Raw genomic sequence first — 18,744 nt, 5'->3', positions numbered from 1 at the left:
CGGCTCATTTGATCCTCGGTTAGCCGTTAGCTATAAAATATGTCTCTGTATATCGTCTAAATATCACTAATAGGGCTCTTATTTGATTAGTGGACTAAATCTGTTGTCAGTAGTTGTTTTATGCTTTTTTTTTTTTTCAACTTATTTCCGAGAAACGTATGAGCACATCTCTGAGGAATAAAACATTTCAAGTGGTGCTTCTTTCTGGAGTAAAATTATGTTTTACAAATTATTTAAATTCAGTTTAGGCTATATAAATCTTTCCGGTATTTCTACATATGCTGAATGTAACTGTATTCCACATGGACGTGTTATTGTCATTGAATCAATGTTTGTCACAGCAGACATTGTGATAAGAAAAGCACCGGCGTGAACGATGACCTTGAATGAGACAGAAAGACATTTCATAAACCAGATCTCTGAAGTTGGCTCAGCTACATGTAATGCAGTCATTGATGATGATGGTATCAGAAACACCTGTGCAGTCCCTTCTATGACAATCAGTTCACGGCGGCCATCAGTGAATGAATGAATGTGATGTCGTGTAGAAGTGCTTTGAGAGGTCCAGAAAGACCATTTAAAATTGAAATCCATAGACTTCTGTATTACGAAATACAGCAATATATATCTGATGTGTGCGTGTTTTCTGGCACTTTTGCAGCAACTTCAGGAGCGCAGTCAAGACCAAGATGACAGAGAATGTCTGAAACAGGCGATCACAGCGCTGCTCAACCTTCAATGTAGCGTGGAGCGCATCTACGCCAAGCACCAGCCTCGCCGTAAACCTGGGTACGCACTCTTCTCCTAGCATTGATGATGTCGGCTGTGGTATTTCAGTGGTTTGACGTTTGATTTTATGCCTCGGCCTCTTTGGTTTTCTGACTCCAATCGTCCCTCCTCCCTCACAGTGAGCCCATGTACCGCCTGTACAGCAGGCAGGTTCGTAGCAAACAACTCGCCATCAAACGCATGAACGAGATTCAGAAGAGCATCGACGGCTGGGAGGGGAAAGACATCGGCCAGTGCTGCAGCGAGTTCATCCTGGAGGGCCCGCTGTTACGAACCGGCGCCAAGCACGAGAGACACAACTTCCTGTTTGACGGCCTGATGATAAGTTGCAAGGCCAATCAGAGCTCGCGGCTCCCGGGTTCGGGCAGCGGGGCGGAGTACCGTCTGAAGGAGAAGTTTGTGCTGAGGAAGATCCGCATCGTGGACCGCGAGGACTCGGCGGAGCTGCGGCACGCCTTTGAACTGATAGGAAAAGACGAGAACTGTGCCGTTTTCTGTGCACGGACAGCGGAGGACAAGGCGGCGTGGATGGCGGGGCTGGTGACTCTGCAGTACCGCTCCACTTTGGATCGCATGTTGGACACGGTGCTGCAGCACGAGGAGCAGGCGCATCCTCTAAGACTGCCCTCCCCGGAGGTTTACCGCTTTGCCGTGCAGGACTCTGAGGAGAATATTGTGTTTGAGGACAAAGTGCAGAGCAAGACGGGCATCCCCATCATCAAGGCCGGCACGGTGGTCAAGCTTATAGAGAGGCTCACCTACCATATGTATGCCGGTAAGCTGCTGCAATAGAGCTTCTGGTTAAGAGACATTTTAAATAGTTTAGTTTCACTTTGCTAACTCAAATGTTTATAAGATGCATTGTGGTGTCTGTCTGTGTTTGTTATCTAATCTGTCTCATCTGTTTGTAGATCCGAACTTTGTGCGCACATTTCTTACAACATACCGATCGTTCTGCAAACCACAAGAGCTTCTCACTCTGCTGATAGACAGGTACGATTTATCCAGGAAGCTATTTTCATGTATTCCTCTATGAGCCATAAGGACAAGTCGTCTTCTTTTTGGAAAATATATCTTTCAGCCATGCTGGTGTTGTGGGTGCCTGTGACATTTTGAATTATTATTATTATTATATCACGTGTCTGATTGTTGTTTTCCTCCCAGGATTGAGATCCCCGAGCCAGAACCGACTGAGGAGGACCGACAGGCTCTCTGGAACGGCGACCAGCCAATGGCGGCCGAGCTCCAGAGATTCCGGAAGGAATACGTGCAGCCGGTCCAACTCAGGTACGATAGCCGACCAATCACAGCTGATCGGAGACGAAGAGCAAAGACTGCGAGAAACGCATTCGATTTCATTTCTATAGCACTTAATAAAAATAACTTTTAAAGTTAATTAAAGGGCCAGTGTGTAGGATTTAGTGGCCTCCAGTGGTGCTGAACTGAACTGCCCACAGCTCACTCATCAGGACCGTTGCCTTTTACTTTAGGACCGACAAAGTTTTTACCGCAGTTTCACAAGTGTGTTGCAGGACTACGGTGGCCTTTGGGCAACGTAGAAATGCAAAAGACGCTCATTGGAGCCAGTGTTTGGTTTGTCCGTTCTGGGCCACTGTAGAAACATGGCGGTGGACTCTATGAAGAGGACCAGCTCCTTATTTTAGATATAAACGCACAAACGACAAAGATTCTTAGTTTCGGGTGATTATACAATAATGGACTTTTTTTTTAGGAAGATTTGATTTGATTTCTGCCAATAATTATATCATAAAGTCTACAAACTGACCTTTTTGTTAAAAAAATAAGCATTCCGGACCTAAACTGCTTATTGCTCATCTTAAATCTGCCGCGTACATCTTGCGTTGTCAACACTATGAAGTTTTTTTTGAAATTTTTTAAAGTTACTTTTGCAGGTGGAATTATGCAATTGATTACATAATAATGTTTTTGCTTTAAAAAGTAAAGGTTATTCTTTAAACTAGCAGATGAAATTTCCTTTTTATTTCCCAGCGAGGCCTTTTTCAAAACGCCACAAAGGATTTCGTGCCTCTTTGTCTCCTGTTGTTGTTGTTTGGCTCTTTCGCATTCTCCTGTTAAGGCCTGTGCCTTCTCAGTGAGCCACAGAGCTACTTTAGCATTAGACTGCGTGTCCTTATAAGGAGCAACAGAGTCAGGAATAGTCCCGTAAGTACCATTTTAAAAACTCTGCGCTTCTCTGTATCAGGCCGCTGCAGTTAACAAGCAGCTGCAATAAAATCCTCTAAACTTTCGTCATAGAAACAGTTTAAGTGGGCAGTTTGCACATTGTGATGTACGAGTCTGTGATGTGCTCTGCAGCAGCAGTGTTTTGGGACACATCAAAAAGTCGGTAATGAGGTTTCTACGTCGCATTATAAACACTCATGGTGCTAATCCTTCAGTGTTCAGGAACCGTTCTTTGAGTCTGGGTGGTCTATTGTTATAAACACTACAATGTGGTCTGGCAGTGCGCTTCAAATCCAGGAGACTCTAAAAAGTACACAAAAATAGCTCTTCAGGCACAGCTTTTGCCCTTTTTTTTTTTTTTTTTTTTTTAAACGTGCCGACTGTTTTTATTTTTAAATACACACCCTTTAAAAAACGTGAACTGACAGGGTGAAGAATAAACACTGGCCACCAGCCAGAAACTGTTCCATTAAGGACATGTCTCTATCCTACAAACCTCTACGTCAGTTAATCTACTATTTGGATTTCTTGGTGAATTTAAAATAACTAAATGTGGTTGGTAGAGCTCCATGGCAGTTTTAATAGCTGCAGCGCTGTGGCTGACAATTATTATAAAGTTCATGTTTTTTTACTGTTAATTTATGTGTTTTTTGTTGTTGGATGTCGTACCTTTTTTTTCTTCTCTGCCCTCTTTTCCGGTCTTTCTTTTCCCCACCAACTGTCCAATAAAGTTTAAAAAAAAAGAAAACAGTAAAAATGTCCGGGGTGAACATGTTTGTTTCCTATCTTCTTTTACATGAATGTAAAATGATTTCGTTGTGCACGTGGAGGACGACGCACACAATGAGTTAATACTGTCGACGTGTCTTTGCCTCACAGGGTTCTCAACGTTTTCCGTCAGTGGGTCGAACATCATTTCTACGACTTTGAGAACGATCCGGAGCTGAGGAGTCGATTAGAGGAGTACATCTCCAGCAAGATTCAGCTGAGAGGTCAGAACTGCTCATGTTCACACATCAGTAATCAGTAATCTCTCAGATAATTATGTTTTTAATGATTGAAACGTATCCAGCATCATTAAAACATATCTTCTTTTTTGTAGGCATCATTAAACAGCAACACATGATTTAATGTTTCTGAGTCTAACTTGTGAGTCGCAGGTGGAGACTGCTGCCTGTGTGTGGCTCACAAATCAGAATTAAGACTAAATCCTGTTTGTTTGAAGGTTGTCTCTCATCTTTAACGAAGCAAAACGCCGTGATGCAGGATACTTGACGTGGAAATCTGTGTTTTTATTCTTTTTAGGCAAGTCGATGAGAAAGTGGGTTGAGTCGATCAATAAGATCATCAGGAGGAAGCTGCAGACGCAGTCCAACGGCGTGAGCCACAACATCACCTTCGAGAGCCCGCCTCCTCCCATCGAGTGGCACATCTGCAGAGCGGGCCAAGTGGACTCGTTTGACCTCATGACCCTTCATCCCATAGAGATCGCCCGCCAGCTGACTGTGCTCGAATCAGAGCTGTACAGGTGACTGAAGACCCAAAGTAGTTTGTTTACTCTGATTGTTTGTTTACCATAGTACATTTTCTATTTCTAAATAATATCTTTATTGTTCTGGCGTCATTCACCGTGTCAAATTCGTCGTAGGTGTAACGTACAGGCACGATAAACGGCTCCGATTCTGATAAATAAGATGACGTGCCGGAGATGAGACATGAGAGTGAAATAATAAACGTCCTTAGGTTTGGATCAAATTGTTTACTTGCCCGTCTGAAACAAACAAACTGTGTTCCTCGTCAGGGCGGTCCGTCCGTCCGAGCTGGTCGGCAGCGTCTGGACCAAAGAGGACAAAGAGAAGAACTCTCCTAACCTGCTCCGCATGATCCGCCACACCACCAACCTCACACTGTGGTTCGAGAAGTGAGTCCATGGATTCAAGTATTTGATAGAGAGAGAAATATATATATATATATCTCTATGTAACTGTGCGTGTCGTTCTCAGGTGCATCGTAGAGACCATGAACCTGGAAGAGAGGGTGGCCGTGTTATCGCGGGTCATTGAGATTCTGCAGGTTTTCCAGGAGCTCAACAACTTCAACGGCGTGCTGGAGGTGGTCAGTGCCATCAACTCCGTCCCAGTCTACAGGCTGGACCACACCTTCGAGGTGAGTGGAACCATTGAAGCAGTCAGAAGGAACTCCATCTTCATCAGAAGGAAACATTTCCCAATGCATGTTCTCACTCTATGGTTCCCTTTTTACTTTTACTTTTTGACCCCTGAAGATGAAGGAGAAAATTTCACCGATGAACCAAAGAGATTAGGAGTAAATAAACAAACGCTGCAACAGGAAACAACAATTACAATGTATGGAATATAGAGATACAACTCGGGCATTTTAAGATCCTTACTACAATACTAGTCGTGCAAAAATAATAATGTATAACACTATTGGCGTATATTCTGAGGATATTTAAGGACATCTCACGCTGAGCTTTACATCGTTAGACGTTAAAAGGAAACTTTCACAATTCAAAGTCTGTTTTTCAGTGTTGGGAAAGTGCAACTGCATGTGTATGACAAATTGTATAACGCTGAAGTGAGTGTATAGGACCAAATTGTTGCATTGTGGGTAATGTTGGCGCCAGGTTAGAAGAAGAATGCGTGAAACCTTTTTTTTTTTTTATCTCTCTCTAAGCAGGTTAACTTACTCACACTTGCAGTTGGACATTTATTTGATTTTAGATTTTGAACAGATGTAAAATTCATTTATTTTCGTTAAAGCTTCGTTATGGAACAAAACCGCCCCTTATTTAATTGTAAATGTATTAATTTGAGTGTAATGTCTTCACATAATGTGCATGGCTAAAATATGTTTATTTGTCATAACTCACAACAAATAATAGTTTTCATCCAGCTGCTGAATGATGCCTTTTTTTATTTTTGTCGCTCCATTATTTAAAATTTAAAAACATGCGCACTCGTTGGCATGTTAGGAAGCTGTCATTTGGCCTTATTCAATTAGCTATTGTGAAATGTCTGATCTCTATTGTTTTTACAAGTCTTCTAACTCAATACTAAAATCATAACATCATTTATTGGACTTTTTTTTTCTTCTCCCTCCTGCTCCACAGGCAATACCAGAGAGGAAAAAGAAAATCCTGGAAGAGGCTGTGGAGCTGAGCCAGGACCACTTTAAGAAATACTTGGCAAAACTCAAGTCAATAAACCCACCCTGTGTGCCTTTTTTTGGTAAGTCCTTTATGGGTTTTCTCTGTGTGTGTGTGTGCGTGCGTGTGTGATTTCCAGTCACCATTATTTATATTAAACCCAATGGGGAGTTTCAAGTTTCTTTATTCCTGCATTTCAAACTGACCGCCATCGTCTTCATCCTCAGGTATCTATTTAACCAACATCCTGAAGACGGAGGAAGGCAACCCCGACTTCCTCAAGCGCCACGGTAAGGAGCTGATCAACTTCAGCAAGAGGAGGAAAGTGGCTGAGATCACCGGAGAGATCCAGCAGTATCAGAACCAGCCCTACTGTCTGAAGGTGGAGCACGAAATCCGGGTGAGCGCTCGCCCCTCATCGTTTTTCTTGTTTCAACATGTTTCGCAGATCCTGAACTCAAAACGTGTGTTTTTTCCTTTCTCTTTTCTTGCACAGAGGTTCTTCGAGAACCTGAACCCGATGGACAACAGGAGTGAGAAGGAGTTTTCCGACTACCTGTTCAAGATGTCTCTGGATATTGAGCCACGGAACTGCAGGCAGGCTCCTCGATTTGTAAGTGTTTCTGTCTTGAGGTTCAGTTCTGGGCCCTGTTTTAGTCCCAAATACACATTGACTGCAGATCCATGAAGAAAAAAACGTTGTTTGGATCTTTGTATATGATTCACACCCGTGGGACAACATATTCGTCTCTGTTTAGCAACATGTTTCTAATATTGTTGATGAGAAGCAGCTGAAATGAGGAATGGGCCTGAAAGCTGCTCTGCCAGGTATTAGTCAGAGCCCGTTTCAGGCTTAAATGCATTCAGTTAAACTGTAGAATCATGTTTAAAAAGTCAGTTATTATTTTAGATGAACCATTACTTTGAGGTAAGGAGACATTTTGAGACCAAACGTTTCAGCGGGCGGTTTTCAAGAAGCCCTCGCTTCTTCTTCTTCTTCTTCTTCTTCTTCTTCTTCTTCTTCTTCTTCTTCTTCTTCTTTCGCTGCGCTCACTGTTGATTTTCTGTTTCTCGTCCCCGCAGCCCAGGAAGACCATGTACACTCTGAAGTCCCCGGGGATCCGGCCCGTGCGAACGTCTACCTCTGGCACCCTGAAGGGCCACCCGGTCCCCCTGGAGAGGGAGCCCCCACACAAGATCACCTTCCGGAGTATCGCCGAGACCGAACCGGAGACGCCGGCGTCGGCCTCGGTGCCCACCTCGCCCAACACGCCGACCCCTCCGCAGTCGGCCTCCTCCGACCTCAGCTCGGTCTTCATGGATCACGACTTCAGCAGCACGTACGGTGGTGAGTTCGGCTGATGCTCCAACTCGGCATGGCGGCGTCTTTTGTTCCCCTTCTTGAAAATCGGGAAGTGTTTTATTTTATTTTTTTGGTCGAGAGAGCGAAAGTTTCTCAACGTGTCAGTAAATACCGAAATGAGTTTCATGTTTACAGTGTTTCTGCTGATGTATTGCATCCCGTGACTTTCCGCTGTGATGCCGTTTGTCCCACTGATGTGTTCCTCAGTGCTATTTTTATTATTGCAAAGAATAAACTTGAACTGTGGCTAAGTGGAAAGTTCTATTTCTGAATGAGAGCATGTACCTTTCTTGAGAAATCAATCATCTTCTCCCGTCTTTTAAATTTTACAGGTAGCAACTCCATATTTGCTCCTGTTCTTCTGCCGCCTTCAAGTGAGTGTGGGCTTTTCTGTTGTCAATGAATTCCTTATTTTTATTTATTTTTTTCATGATTGCTTTCTGCCTGATTATCCCATGAATTATTTTTCACTCACTCTGTGACCGCGAGCAGGGCCTGTTCCTGATCTCTCGCCGACACCGTTTGTTTTATTTTAACTCCGCGAGTGTCTTTTCCTTTTTCCTCCCAGAGTTCCAGTCCGTGTCTTGCGGCAGCCTCCACCACCTCGGGGAGGAGCTGCTGAAGCCTCCTCCTCTGCCGCCACGAAGGAAAGACGCGATGTCCGAAGCCAAAGTAAGAGCGGGGCATCATTCCCCACCGATCGTGCCCGTAGTTACGACACCTTTTTTCAAGTCGGACTGCGTCACTTTTACATATGAATGAACGTCCGTTACGTTTAAGCCCTCGCCAAACGAGTTGACGCAATGCTGATTTAAGCTCGTCGCCGCCAAGGAGAGCTCTCTGTATTTCAGGGCAGACGGGAGTTGCCGTGTCGGTGGCAACTTTCCTGCACTGGCGCAAATATTCCTGCAGGGTGTGTTTTGGTAAATGTGTTATGTATCACTAACTGGCCTGAAGGGGACACAATGATCTCAAATGTGTATTAGTGAACGGGCATAAAGAATCATAGATGCATGCTGACCGATGGTATGAATGCATTGACACAGTGGTCCTCAACGTCTTTGACCCTTTAAAGTATAACAATGTATTTTTTGAATGTTGTTTTTCATCACATAATCATCTTCTGACACGATTCTGATCTGCATGTGTCTCTGTGTCAGCTGAGCTCCAGGTCCGACAGCCCCCCAGCGATCCCTCCCCGGCTGCCCCCTCCTCTGCCCAGGAACCAACCTCGACCGCTGGTCTACAACGGCCCCCCCATGGACGGCCCCCTGCCCAGCCCTCCTCCTCCGCCACCCCGCGACCCTCTGCCCGACACGCCTCCCCCGGTGCCCCAGCGACCCCCGGAGATCTTCATCAACTACCCGCTCAACATGCAGCCTTCCCCCGTGGGCCGATACCACTGGGACTTCAGCAGCTCCCCCAGCTCCCCCAACACGCCGCCCAGCACGCCGTCGCCCCGCATCCCCAGGCGGAGCTGCCCGCTCAGCGCGAGCCAGAACAGCCTCTACCCTCTTCCTGTTCCCATCACTGCTCCGCCTGTCCCCCCACGCCACAACTCCAGCCCACAACTCCCCAAACTCCCACCAAAGACATACAAAAGGGAGCTGCTGCTGCAGCCGCCGCCGCTACGAGGCCTCTCATTGGTGGAGAACACCGACAGCAGCCAGTGAGTCTGCGTTGTTGTTGTGTTTTTTTGTTTTTTTTAAAACACCAAGAGGTTATCTTGAAATGCAAACTTCAAACTACGACACAGTGGTTTCAAAGCTACTGATCAGAAAGAATAACACTGCTCCACACACACTTAACTCCACCCACCCGCCCTCTGCATCAAACAATCACCTCCCCGCTGTGCCTCTCAGGGGATCAGTAGCTCCGCCTTCATCATAAACCCTCTGTGCCAATGAGAAACCCTCACCGGTGTGCCAGCTAATAAACAACAAGGAGTTGAGTGTTTTGTGTCTTTTTGTTCTATATGGAGCGGGACTGTTGCTCCTGATGAAAGTTCTCACCCCCTCACACTCTTAACTTACCCCACGTCCCACTCCTCTGTCAGGGTGGGGGTGAATGTGGGGGGCCTTGGACTTTGTAGCGTCAAATGTCATGCTTTTTGTTTCTTTGGGCATTGACATGATCTGGAGTCGTGCTGCAGCTCCCAGATCTGTAAGACCTCCCTCCTCCTCAATGATCCACTCAGACGTAGCTCTTTCACAGTGGCTGTGAGCAGCAAACATTTCCATTGATAGGTTGTTGTTGTTTTTTCCTACGAACTGATAAACAAACAGTTGCCAAAGTCTTATTTTATGCAGGGGGAAAAGGGATTATTTTTTTTTTTTTTTTAAACAAATGTGACATTAAAAAAGAATCTGAGGCGACACTGAAACCCCCCCCCCCCCCACACACACACACATACACACACACACCTTGTATCTCAACTGTACACTGTGACTGTATAGACGTGAGTCAAACTGTCTCGACTGTTTTTATCTGAAGACAGGCCTCTCCGCAGCCACAAATTGTTGCCTTTAAAAAAAAAAAAAAAAAATTAAAAAAGAATATAATCCAACAGCGGTGACCTCCTGACCCCAGGCTCCCAAGTCCTCTCGGCCCGGATGGGGACAGCGAGAGCCGAGAACACTCCATTTGCACATCGAGTTTGGGCCGAGTCGGCAGGTTTTTTTTTCTTCGATCAGACTATTGAGAATCCCCCTCGGCGGCGTGCGACAGCAGGGAGGTCTGCCACGATATCACACGGCACCGATCCAGGACGGAGGCGGGGAGAGCTGAATGTGTTTTCTCTCTCCGACTCTTCCACAGCTGATGTCTTAACCGATCCCCTCACAGACGTGCGCTGCTGTCTTGACACAGTGCTCTTCTCCAAAAGCCCCCCCACACACCCCCCATGACCAACTCTTCTTCATTGGTATGAAAAACTCAGCACTGGAAGCACGCAACCTCCTACCAGAGCTGGGTCGGCTCCCCCCAGTGGCTGCTCGACGTACCTAGAAACCCATGAAAAAGAGGAACCTTTTAACCCAACTTCTTCTTTCTGTCTCTTTTTTTTTTTTTTTCTCTGCTTGAAAACATTTTGTTTCTCTTTTGGAAAGACTGAAATAATCCATGCATCATGCTCAGATGTGCCTTTTTATTTTTTTTTCTACTTTACTGAAATAAGCAAATGGTGTCTAAAATGCTAAAAAAAAAAATAAAGTTGCCTATGTAATGTTTAGAACAAAGCTATACACTATGAAATTGTACATGTTTGTGGATACTGTGTATATATAACATGTATACACTAACTAAATAATTTGTATAAAGTGGCAAGTCCCCCCCCCCCCCCGTTGTATTGTACCCTCATCCGCATCTGTTCAGTCGAATATTGCCTAATAATCCAATGCTGCTACAGTCGGATAAAAAAAACTAAAAAAACAAAACAAGAAAAAAACAGGTCACTGTCACTAACTTACTTACAGACAATCTCCAGTTGAAACACTGGGAGTATTAACTGAGGAAAGCCATTTTTTTCTTCCCTGCCCCCGTAGCTGTTTTTAAAGCAATGAAAAAAAAAAAAAGAATACAGTTCAGTACGCCGAGCACTTACTTAGACGTGTGCTTCACTTTGTACATCCTACTAATTGCCTTTTTCTCCTTTTCAAAGATTTTTTAATGCTAACATTCATTAAACGGAGGTTTGGGATTGTATTAAAAGTTGCAGTTGAATACATAAAGACCTTTTTTTTTTTTTTTATCTTTTTTTTTATTCAGTTGCAAGTATTTGAGCATAGTGAAGAATTGGACTTTTTTTTTTTTCTTCTGAGAAACACACTTTGTGCACTTTAGGCTGTACTGTTGAAGAGCCACAGTTGTTATAATAGGTCACGTTTTAAATGCAATGGTCCTATGCAACTGTTCAAACTCACTTTCTACATGGATATGGATAGAAAAGAAGAAAAAAAAACCACAAGTCCACCACCTCCTGTGTCCACACGATGTCTATAAAAGGCACAAACGCCTGAGGATGTCTGACGAGCAGGATGTCGGACAAAATGAGGAGAGAAAAATAATAATCCTCGTCTTTTGTGGACGATTAAACTTCTGATCAAACTAGAGATGAAAGGGCAGTTTTGGAGGATTTTTAATCGACAGCTGAAGTCCAATCGCTTCACTCATGTTCTGTCCATTTTCCCCCAGAGTTTCCAAAGCCAGTATCGGTGGGGTTAATTTTGCCAAGTTTTGTCGTCTTCTGTTTGTTTTTTTTTGTTTTTGTTTTAACCCCCGACAGAATAACAGATTGGTTTTCCTCCAGTGGCGCTGTAACAGCTTGATCCAGCAGTCGGTTTATTTGATGGTATGTGGCCTTTTAACTGCTTTGTATTAATGGTCTTCATGAGATTAATAAATCACCCAGTCTTATTTTGTACTGAACTACTCATTTCTCTCCTCGTTTCTTTTTTTTTTTTTTACTGATAATGTAGCTTTTTTTTCTCGGCTTTTGTTGGTAAGTGGTTTTAGAATTTTGAGATTTTTTTTTTTTAATAAAGTATTTACTTTCTGTTGGTGTTAGTTAATAATAAAAACAACTGCCACTTTCATGTGTCTGTTGGCACTAAGATGCATCTGCAACCGACATTTTACCGACCTTTAACTGGCCTGTTTTAACGGATTGTCCTTTTTACAGCTCGGTTTTTGGATATGTTACATAAACTATATACACAACATATTAAGTGGTTTGTTGCTATTTAATAGAGCCAGACGTTGCCTCATATTTCACGTAGCTTTAACTACACAATCAAGAGGGACGTTGACTCTCCACCAGAAAGCAAAATAAGCATGTTTTCCAAAATGTCACGTTACTGCTTCCATTCGATATTAAAATATACCCATTTAAATGTATGAAGTAATATTTATTAGTAACATTAGCTTTCTTTAAGCTAACTTTATACATTGTGTCATACATCACCACCTCCCAGTTAAAAAAAAACTAAAACAATATAATCTGTATTATTACATTTGATTTCTCAGTCTAACCGTTGTGTAAAAAGTGTAATTATTTTTTTCAGATGAATGTTGCTCTTTGATCTCTCTCATCTCACATTTCTAAATGTAGCTGGAGCCAAACAAAGCTGTCTGCCGTATTCACAACAATCCATGCAGTTACGTTGCCGTCGTGACCATCTGGGGAAATGTCTCCATCAAAGAAATCTCAAATTGAGCTCCCGTTTGTAACCTCCACCGTTTTGATGTGTTTATTGCTGGTCCCGTTGTCTCTGCTGGAGGGTCACACGGTGCTGCAGGGACCCTCGCTGTCCTCACTGTCCTCCCACAGTCCTCCAGCGCTCACGGCTGCTGCATGGTGGCCTCTCTGCTGAGCCGGGCCCGGTCTGAAGAGGTGAGAGATGGCATTAAACCAGTTTTTTATTTTTATTTTCAGCACCAATGCAAGTATCTAATCTGAGTAAATCTCAAGGGTCTCTGTCACAATTCTACCTGAGGAGCCTTTTACCTCAGGTTCTCTCTGCTCGGGTTGAATTTTAGAAAGCTTTGTCTCGCTGGGGCTGGAATCGGTAGGAAGCCTTGTCTGTTGTCTTTCTCCGGAGCTGCATCCACCTGCTATGAAGTGATGAGGAGATAGAGAGAGAGATATATATATATATATATATATATATATATATATATATATATATAGGATCAATTGATTAAAGAAATGCTCAAGAAAGAAAGAGATCTTACCAATATTAGGGGGCGGAGCTTGGTGTTCACGTTACAACAACAACAACAAAAAGTCTAAATACCTGTTTGGATGGATCATCCACGATGGGCCTGAATGCACTTTTGGGATGTAGAGGAGGAGACCCCTTCCTCACGTGGACCAGCCTCTTCCCGTAGGAGCCGATCAGACACGGCGGCGGCCCCACGGCGTTCCTCAGAGGAGGGTGAGGGGTCACCCGGGGAATCTGCCACCTCAGACACACGGTCCTCTCTCGGGGCGCCTGCTGCTGCTGCTGCTGCTGGCTGCACGAGGGCTTCAACAGCACCGGCACCTGGCTGTCCTCCTCTTCCTCTTCCTCCTCCTCCTCCTCCTCCTCGCCACTGTTGCTGCCCGTCGTCTCCCTGCGCAGCGTGGCGTCGGGGCTGCAGGAGGTCACGGAGGAGTAGTCGAAGGCCGACGTGTCGTCTTGGTCCGTCTCGCAGTCCTCGAGGCCGTGGCCACGGGCGCGAGGGGCCTCCAGCCCGTCGGTGCCTCTCCCGGTGAGCTGGCTGTAGGTGCCCCGGCCCGAGTCGCTGTGCTCCCCCCACGCGGCAGCGTCCGGGGTGAGGAGGCCGCAGCAGGCGTGTCCGCAGTCCCGGGCCTGCTGCTTCAGGAGGGTCCGCTCTCTTCCACAGACCTTCCTCCTCACCGGGCTGCAGGACCAGCACTCCAGACGCATGGAGTGACACCCGTCCACTCCATTACTGACGGGCTGCGGGTCGTCTCTGTGGGACGGACACACACAAACACACACACACGCACACGCACACACAAATCAACTGTTACGATGAGGGGCACAGTGTCATGAAGGATGTGGACATCTGTAGCACCTTTACTGGTTTTCATTATTATCTAACTTCCTCTTTCCATCCTCTTCCTTATTGCTTTTCCTGTTCCCGTCATTTCCTGTTCCTGTCTTCCTCCTGTCATTATTTTTTAATGACAATTAAATCAATGTGGTGCTTTAATTCCTTTTCCTGCCAACGCTTCTGTGCCTTTTCTTAAAGGAGTGAGTGCTTGCTGTGCTGACTGCAGAGGGCGCCACTCACCTCTGAGCTGCAGCGTCGGGCTGACGCTGGGACTCTCTGGCCTGTTGGCTCCTGGTGCAGCACTTTGCAGAGGATCCACCTGCCACTGCATCCGTGCAGCTGCTGTCATGCAAAGAATGAATATGAATTTCGGAATGTGTTAACGAGCCAAAGGCAATAAAAATCGACATTTAAATCGGATGTGTGAAAAAGGCAGAAATATGAGTTGTTGATCGTTGTAGATCAACTGTGAATCTGCTCATCCATTCTCTTGATGCCCTGACCTCTGTCCACCTCCTTCTCCTCCTCCTCCTCCTCCTTCCTCCCACAGGACGTCTTCCTCCAGGATCACATGACAACGGGACAAGATGCTCCTCAGCGCTCGCTCGCTTCCCAGCAGGAGGCTGCAGTCAGGATGCTCTTTCCCCGTCCACTGCAGCAGGTTCTAGAGGAACATGGAGAGACATTAAACAACAAGGTAAGGATTAGTTGCTTTATTCAATACAAAATAACCTGTTAACTATATGTACCTCTGAAGGTGTTTCTAAATCTTCATATGCGTTCATAAGGCCTTTAATATTTCCGTGAGGCTGCTGACTCACCTGTATGTGGCTCAGGTAGCCGTGGATGCGAGAGACGGGTGCCAACAGCAGGTAGAGCAGTTTAATTTCCTCTCTCTCCGCGTGGCCGCTCTGTTAAATGCAAGACGGGAAATATCCATCATCATGTCCAGTTTCTCAGGCGCTCTGAGACCGAATAACTGTCGACGCGTATCACTTCAAATACCTGCATCTTCTGCATTTCCTCGGAGCGATTCAGTCTGTTGAACTCCAGCGAGAGGAACGATGCCAGGGTCGCCGTGTATCCGAGGTACATGTCCGAAAAGGCCGTCTGGACGACCCGAGTCAAAGAGGTCGTGAGCGCCTTTTTATTTTTTTCAGTCAAATGGAGTGAGGGCGTTTAAAAAATGTTTTTTTTTTTTTTTTAAAGTGCTCCTACTTACATCGTTCTGTCCGATAAGATGCACCAGGATGTCTCCAACCAGAGATTTCCAGTGTTCGGCAGTCAAGCGCTCCTGCAGCGTGTTTCTGAAGAGGAGATGTCGCTGTAACAGCTGCTCCACACACTTCACATATGTCTGACTGGAAATGAGAATATAACGATTAATAATCTGTGAAGTTCAGTTGTGTTTAAAACTTTTCTTTTTCTTTTTTTAGACAGGACAGACCTGTGCTGCTGTTATTGTTGTTGTTTTTTTTGTCATATGTGTCACTTACTACGGCTCCACGGTGATCTGGTGAGCTGGGGGCGTCCTGTATTTGTCATACAGCTGGTTTAAGGCGGACACGTACTCCCACTCAGAGTGCAGGAGCTGCATCGCCACCTGATGTCGAGCATCTGGACAACAACAACAAAAAAGATGTTCATACGTCAACAAATAATGGGACGGTTTCTGAATGGGCCCTTAAGTTTATTCCCCAAATCTGATAATGTAAGCAAACAGAAATAAAAAAGTGGCAATCTCAAAGATGTTCATTGAAATATATAATCTCGTTATACCATTTATGGCCAACTTCACGATCTATGAACACCTGATTCAACAACAACAAAAAATGCCTCCTGCTAAACTTCAGTGTTTTTCACTCAAATAGAAATTCTCCACCAACCAGGACTGAATTAAATTGACCCTTTAACCTCTAGTGGCTCAAGTGAGGAAATGTGGAACAGTTGAAAAAACTCTTTTTTTTGTCATTTGCATACTCACCGGTGCCGTCGCTCTTTCCGGCCTTGAGGCCCTGCAGGAAGCAGAGGAGCAGCAGCTTCCCTCGGGACGGTCCGGCCGAACGGTCGCACGGCCGCCGCTCGCCGGACGCTTCTGCTGCGTCGCTGCTGCACGACAGAGGACAGATGGCAACATGTCTCTCTGCGGGTTTTCTTTTACACGTCTGTTCTAAAGATAGCACGTCGACGCGGTTCCTATGAGTCATTGTGACGACGTCAACGTGAACACATGCACCGGAAAACAAAGCAGGCATCTAGTGGAGAAGACTTTCATCTTCTATTCTGCATTTTGCACTTTGATTTGACTGAAACCAGGAAAGAGTTCTACTGGTCTCTAGTGTTTGTATTTCATTTGAGAAATGAATTGTGCACTTAACTTCTTGTATGTTTTGTCTTAATATATTTGGCGCAGCTTAAAGCTTTCAGTCTCGAGTAAATTCAGATGAATGAATGATAAAACCAAGAGGAACATCTTTGTCTTCTTCCTCAGAGGCAAAAATGTTAGATTTACCATAATTATGATCTCCGTTTTAATGAAAGAGGTCTTCTGATTTCTTCTGATATTTCTCACGCTTTATGTTCTCATCTGTAAAGCTCTGTAGTTTATTCATGTTTAGTGTGTTTGTTCACCTCTCTCTGTGCTTGGATGTGGAGCTCTTTCCCTCCTGCTGAGGTCTCAGTCTGTTGCTGTGCAGCTGCAGGATCTGACCGCGCATCCCTCCGAGTTCTTCCTGCGGAGGACAAGACTCATTGAAGCTCATTCGGCTGCAAGCGAGATGTTCTCCCGACAGCTGAACCGATCCAAGTCTCACCCTCAGAGACTCGACCAGCGCCTCCAGACGGAGAGCTTTCTTCTGGCAGCCCCTCCGGTTCTCCTCCAGCTCCTCCCTCAGGTACGTGTCTCCATGTTGGATCTGACTGAGCTCCAGCAGAGCGCCGGTGAACCCCGTCTTCAGCTCCGACACCATGCATTGCAGCTGAGGGGACGGCGGGTGTCATTCATTATTCAGAAATGCATTTAGATTCCTCAACAAGACATGTATAAGAGCTTTAAATATATATATATATATATATATATATATATATATATATATATATATATATATATATATATATAAGGTGAACGGCCTCTTTAACAAAGCTTGACTGGCTGATGAAGGTGCAGAGTACCTTTGAGATTTCAGAGACGAGCTCCGCCTCTTGAGGCTTCATGACCTGTTCAGAGAGACACACACAAACAAGGCTGTTTGCAAACACACAGTTATTAATCTGCATAACCATCACAAACTGTTTGATATTTCGAGCTGATGAACTGTAAAGAGAACAATTGAGTTTGGTATTTCCACCCTGCAGTGAACACACCACACCATCCTGTGTAATTCATTCACACAAATATTCACTTTTTGTTCCATAGAGTGAATCTTTAACCTCTTCCTAACCAAATGCACATCATTTATTTCCCCTTCCTATAAATAATTTACGAGAAGAGTTTAAAATACAATTGTTAACCCGATTTAACGACTTCACGTCCTTATTGTGGTTGGTTGGGTACCTGCTCAGATGTTGCCCCTGCCAGCTCTCTGCTAAGGAAGTGGCGAGCCAGCCAAAGAGCTCAGCCCTGCAGGGGAAATGGCTGCAGGAGCCAAAATCCCTCCGTATAAGTCTGCTGACAGAAGGGCAGGCGTGGATCAGCAGCAAAAATAAATAGGAATAAATAAAAGCAAAATGGAATATGTGATAGATTCATATTTTAAACTGCAAACACATCCTATAAAATCAGTTCGAAACCAAAATGACATCATTTTATAACACTTTAAAAATATGCAGAAATCTCGTTTTTTATTGTTGGTTGCAAGACTATGACGGTCATAGCTACCTATACGCATATTAGAATATTCACAAAACAAAATCATAACATTAGAGATGTTTCCAAATATTTTTTTTAAAAACATGTGAAAATCCCTGAGAGGTATAAAAGAAAGCCGAAGCACACTCACCTCCGTTACAGCTCTCTAATGTCTCCGGACGTCTGAAAAGATGCAGCTGAACCCCCAAAAAGACTTCCAATGTCCGGTGTTTCCTTCTTCTCTGGAGAAACTTGGGCTTCGGAGCATTTGCGGCGTTTGAAGGCGGAACGTCGCGCGCTGAGCTCGCGCTGCTCTGTGCGGCAGCAGATGTCCCGGATGACGCTCCGGGAGCAGCTCTGTGAGGAAGTGAGGAAGCCCCGATGGAAGTATCGCTTTATGATAGTTAATATATATAAATAATTATTTGTTATATTACAATTACATTCCACTCTCCTGTTATTTTACTAACACGTTTTTGTATAATGTTCTTTATTTAATTAGATCACACTTGAGTAAAATAATAATATAACTAAAGGAATAAGAGATGTTATTATACGCAGCCTTCGATTAGGTGAATGATGAAGGAAATAATTTTTGAAAATATATACAGAAATCAAGAAATACACACATCACGTGTGTAATACAGCCTACACAATGTAAATATATATAAAGTATGAATAACACAAACATTATACACGCATATATTTAAGCTTGAAATACATAGTAACAGTACAGTGCAGTATAATGTCATCTTCAATCACTTTCTTCACTCCGCCCGTATATATCTGTCCGCAGAGTAAATCGAGCGCACA

General features: G+C 44.5%; 2 protein-coding genes across 2 annotated transcripts in view; one reads left to right on the top strand and one right to left on the bottom strand.

The window, feature by feature from the left end:
• Nucleotides 1-11,954, top strand: part of sos2 (son of sevenless homolog 2 (Drosophila)) — a 33,326-nt gene extending 21,372 nt beyond the window's left edge. The window contains exons 10-24 of the mRNA XM_034525348.1: nt 662-789; nt 909-1,564; nt 1,701-1,782; nt 1,954-2,076; nt 3,874-3,986; nt 4,300-4,522; nt 4,796-4,915; nt 4,998-5,160; nt 6,128-6,245; nt 6,391-6,563; nt 6,660-6,776; nt 7,247-7,511; nt 7,859-7,900; nt 8,095-8,198; nt 8,687-11,954. Coding sequence (XP_034381239.1) covers nt 662-789; nt 909-1,564; nt 1,701-1,782; nt 1,954-2,076; nt 3,874-3,986; nt 4,300-4,522; nt 4,796-4,915; nt 4,998-5,160; nt 6,128-6,245; nt 6,391-6,563; nt 6,660-6,776; nt 7,247-7,511; nt 7,859-7,900; nt 8,095-8,198; nt 8,687-9,199 — 2,940 coding nt within the window. The 3' untranslated portion in view covers nt 9,200-11,954. The remainder of the gene's footprint in view (nt 1-661; nt 790-908; nt 1,565-1,700; nt 1,783-1,953; nt 2,077-3,873; nt 3,987-4,299; nt 4,523-4,795; nt 4,916-4,997; nt 5,161-6,127; nt 6,246-6,390; nt 6,564-6,659; nt 6,777-7,246; nt 7,512-7,858; nt 7,901-8,094; nt 8,199-8,686) is intronic.
• A 56-nt stretch (nt 11,955-12,010) lies between these two features.
• On the bottom strand, nt 12,011-18,300 carry LOC117725284. The gene is made up of 15 exons (XM_034525371.1): nt 18,083-18,300; nt 17,638-17,748; nt 17,256-17,300; nt 16,898-17,062; nt 16,716-16,816; nt 16,069-16,193; nt 15,581-15,701; nt 15,307-15,445; nt 15,090-15,194; nt 14,906-14,995; nt 14,588-14,748; nt 14,325-14,426; nt 13,319-14,000; nt 13,030-13,136; nt 12,011-12,907 (listed from the first exon to the last, which is right to left on the bottom strand). Exons 3-15 carry the CDS (start codon nt 17,295-17,297, stop codon nt 12,805-12,807), a joined length of 2,043 nt encoding a protein of 680 aa, XP_034381262.1. The 5' UTR covers nt 17,298-17,300; nt 17,638-17,748; nt 18,083-18,300; the 3' UTR covers nt 12,011-12,804.
• Nucleotides 18,301-18,744: the final 444 nt, after the last annotated feature.

This window comes from Cyclopterus lumpus, chromosome 22 (genome assembly GCF_009769545.1).
Source record: "Cyclopterus lumpus isolate fCycLum1 chromosome 22, fCycLum1.pri, whole genome shotgun sequence".
Lineage (NCBI taxonomy): Eukaryota > Metazoa > Chordata > Actinopteri > Perciformes > Cyclopteridae > Cyclopterus > Cyclopterus lumpus.
The sequence above is the reverse complement of the archived record's forward strand: the minus strand, read 5'-3'. Positions and strand labels throughout refer to the sequence as shown.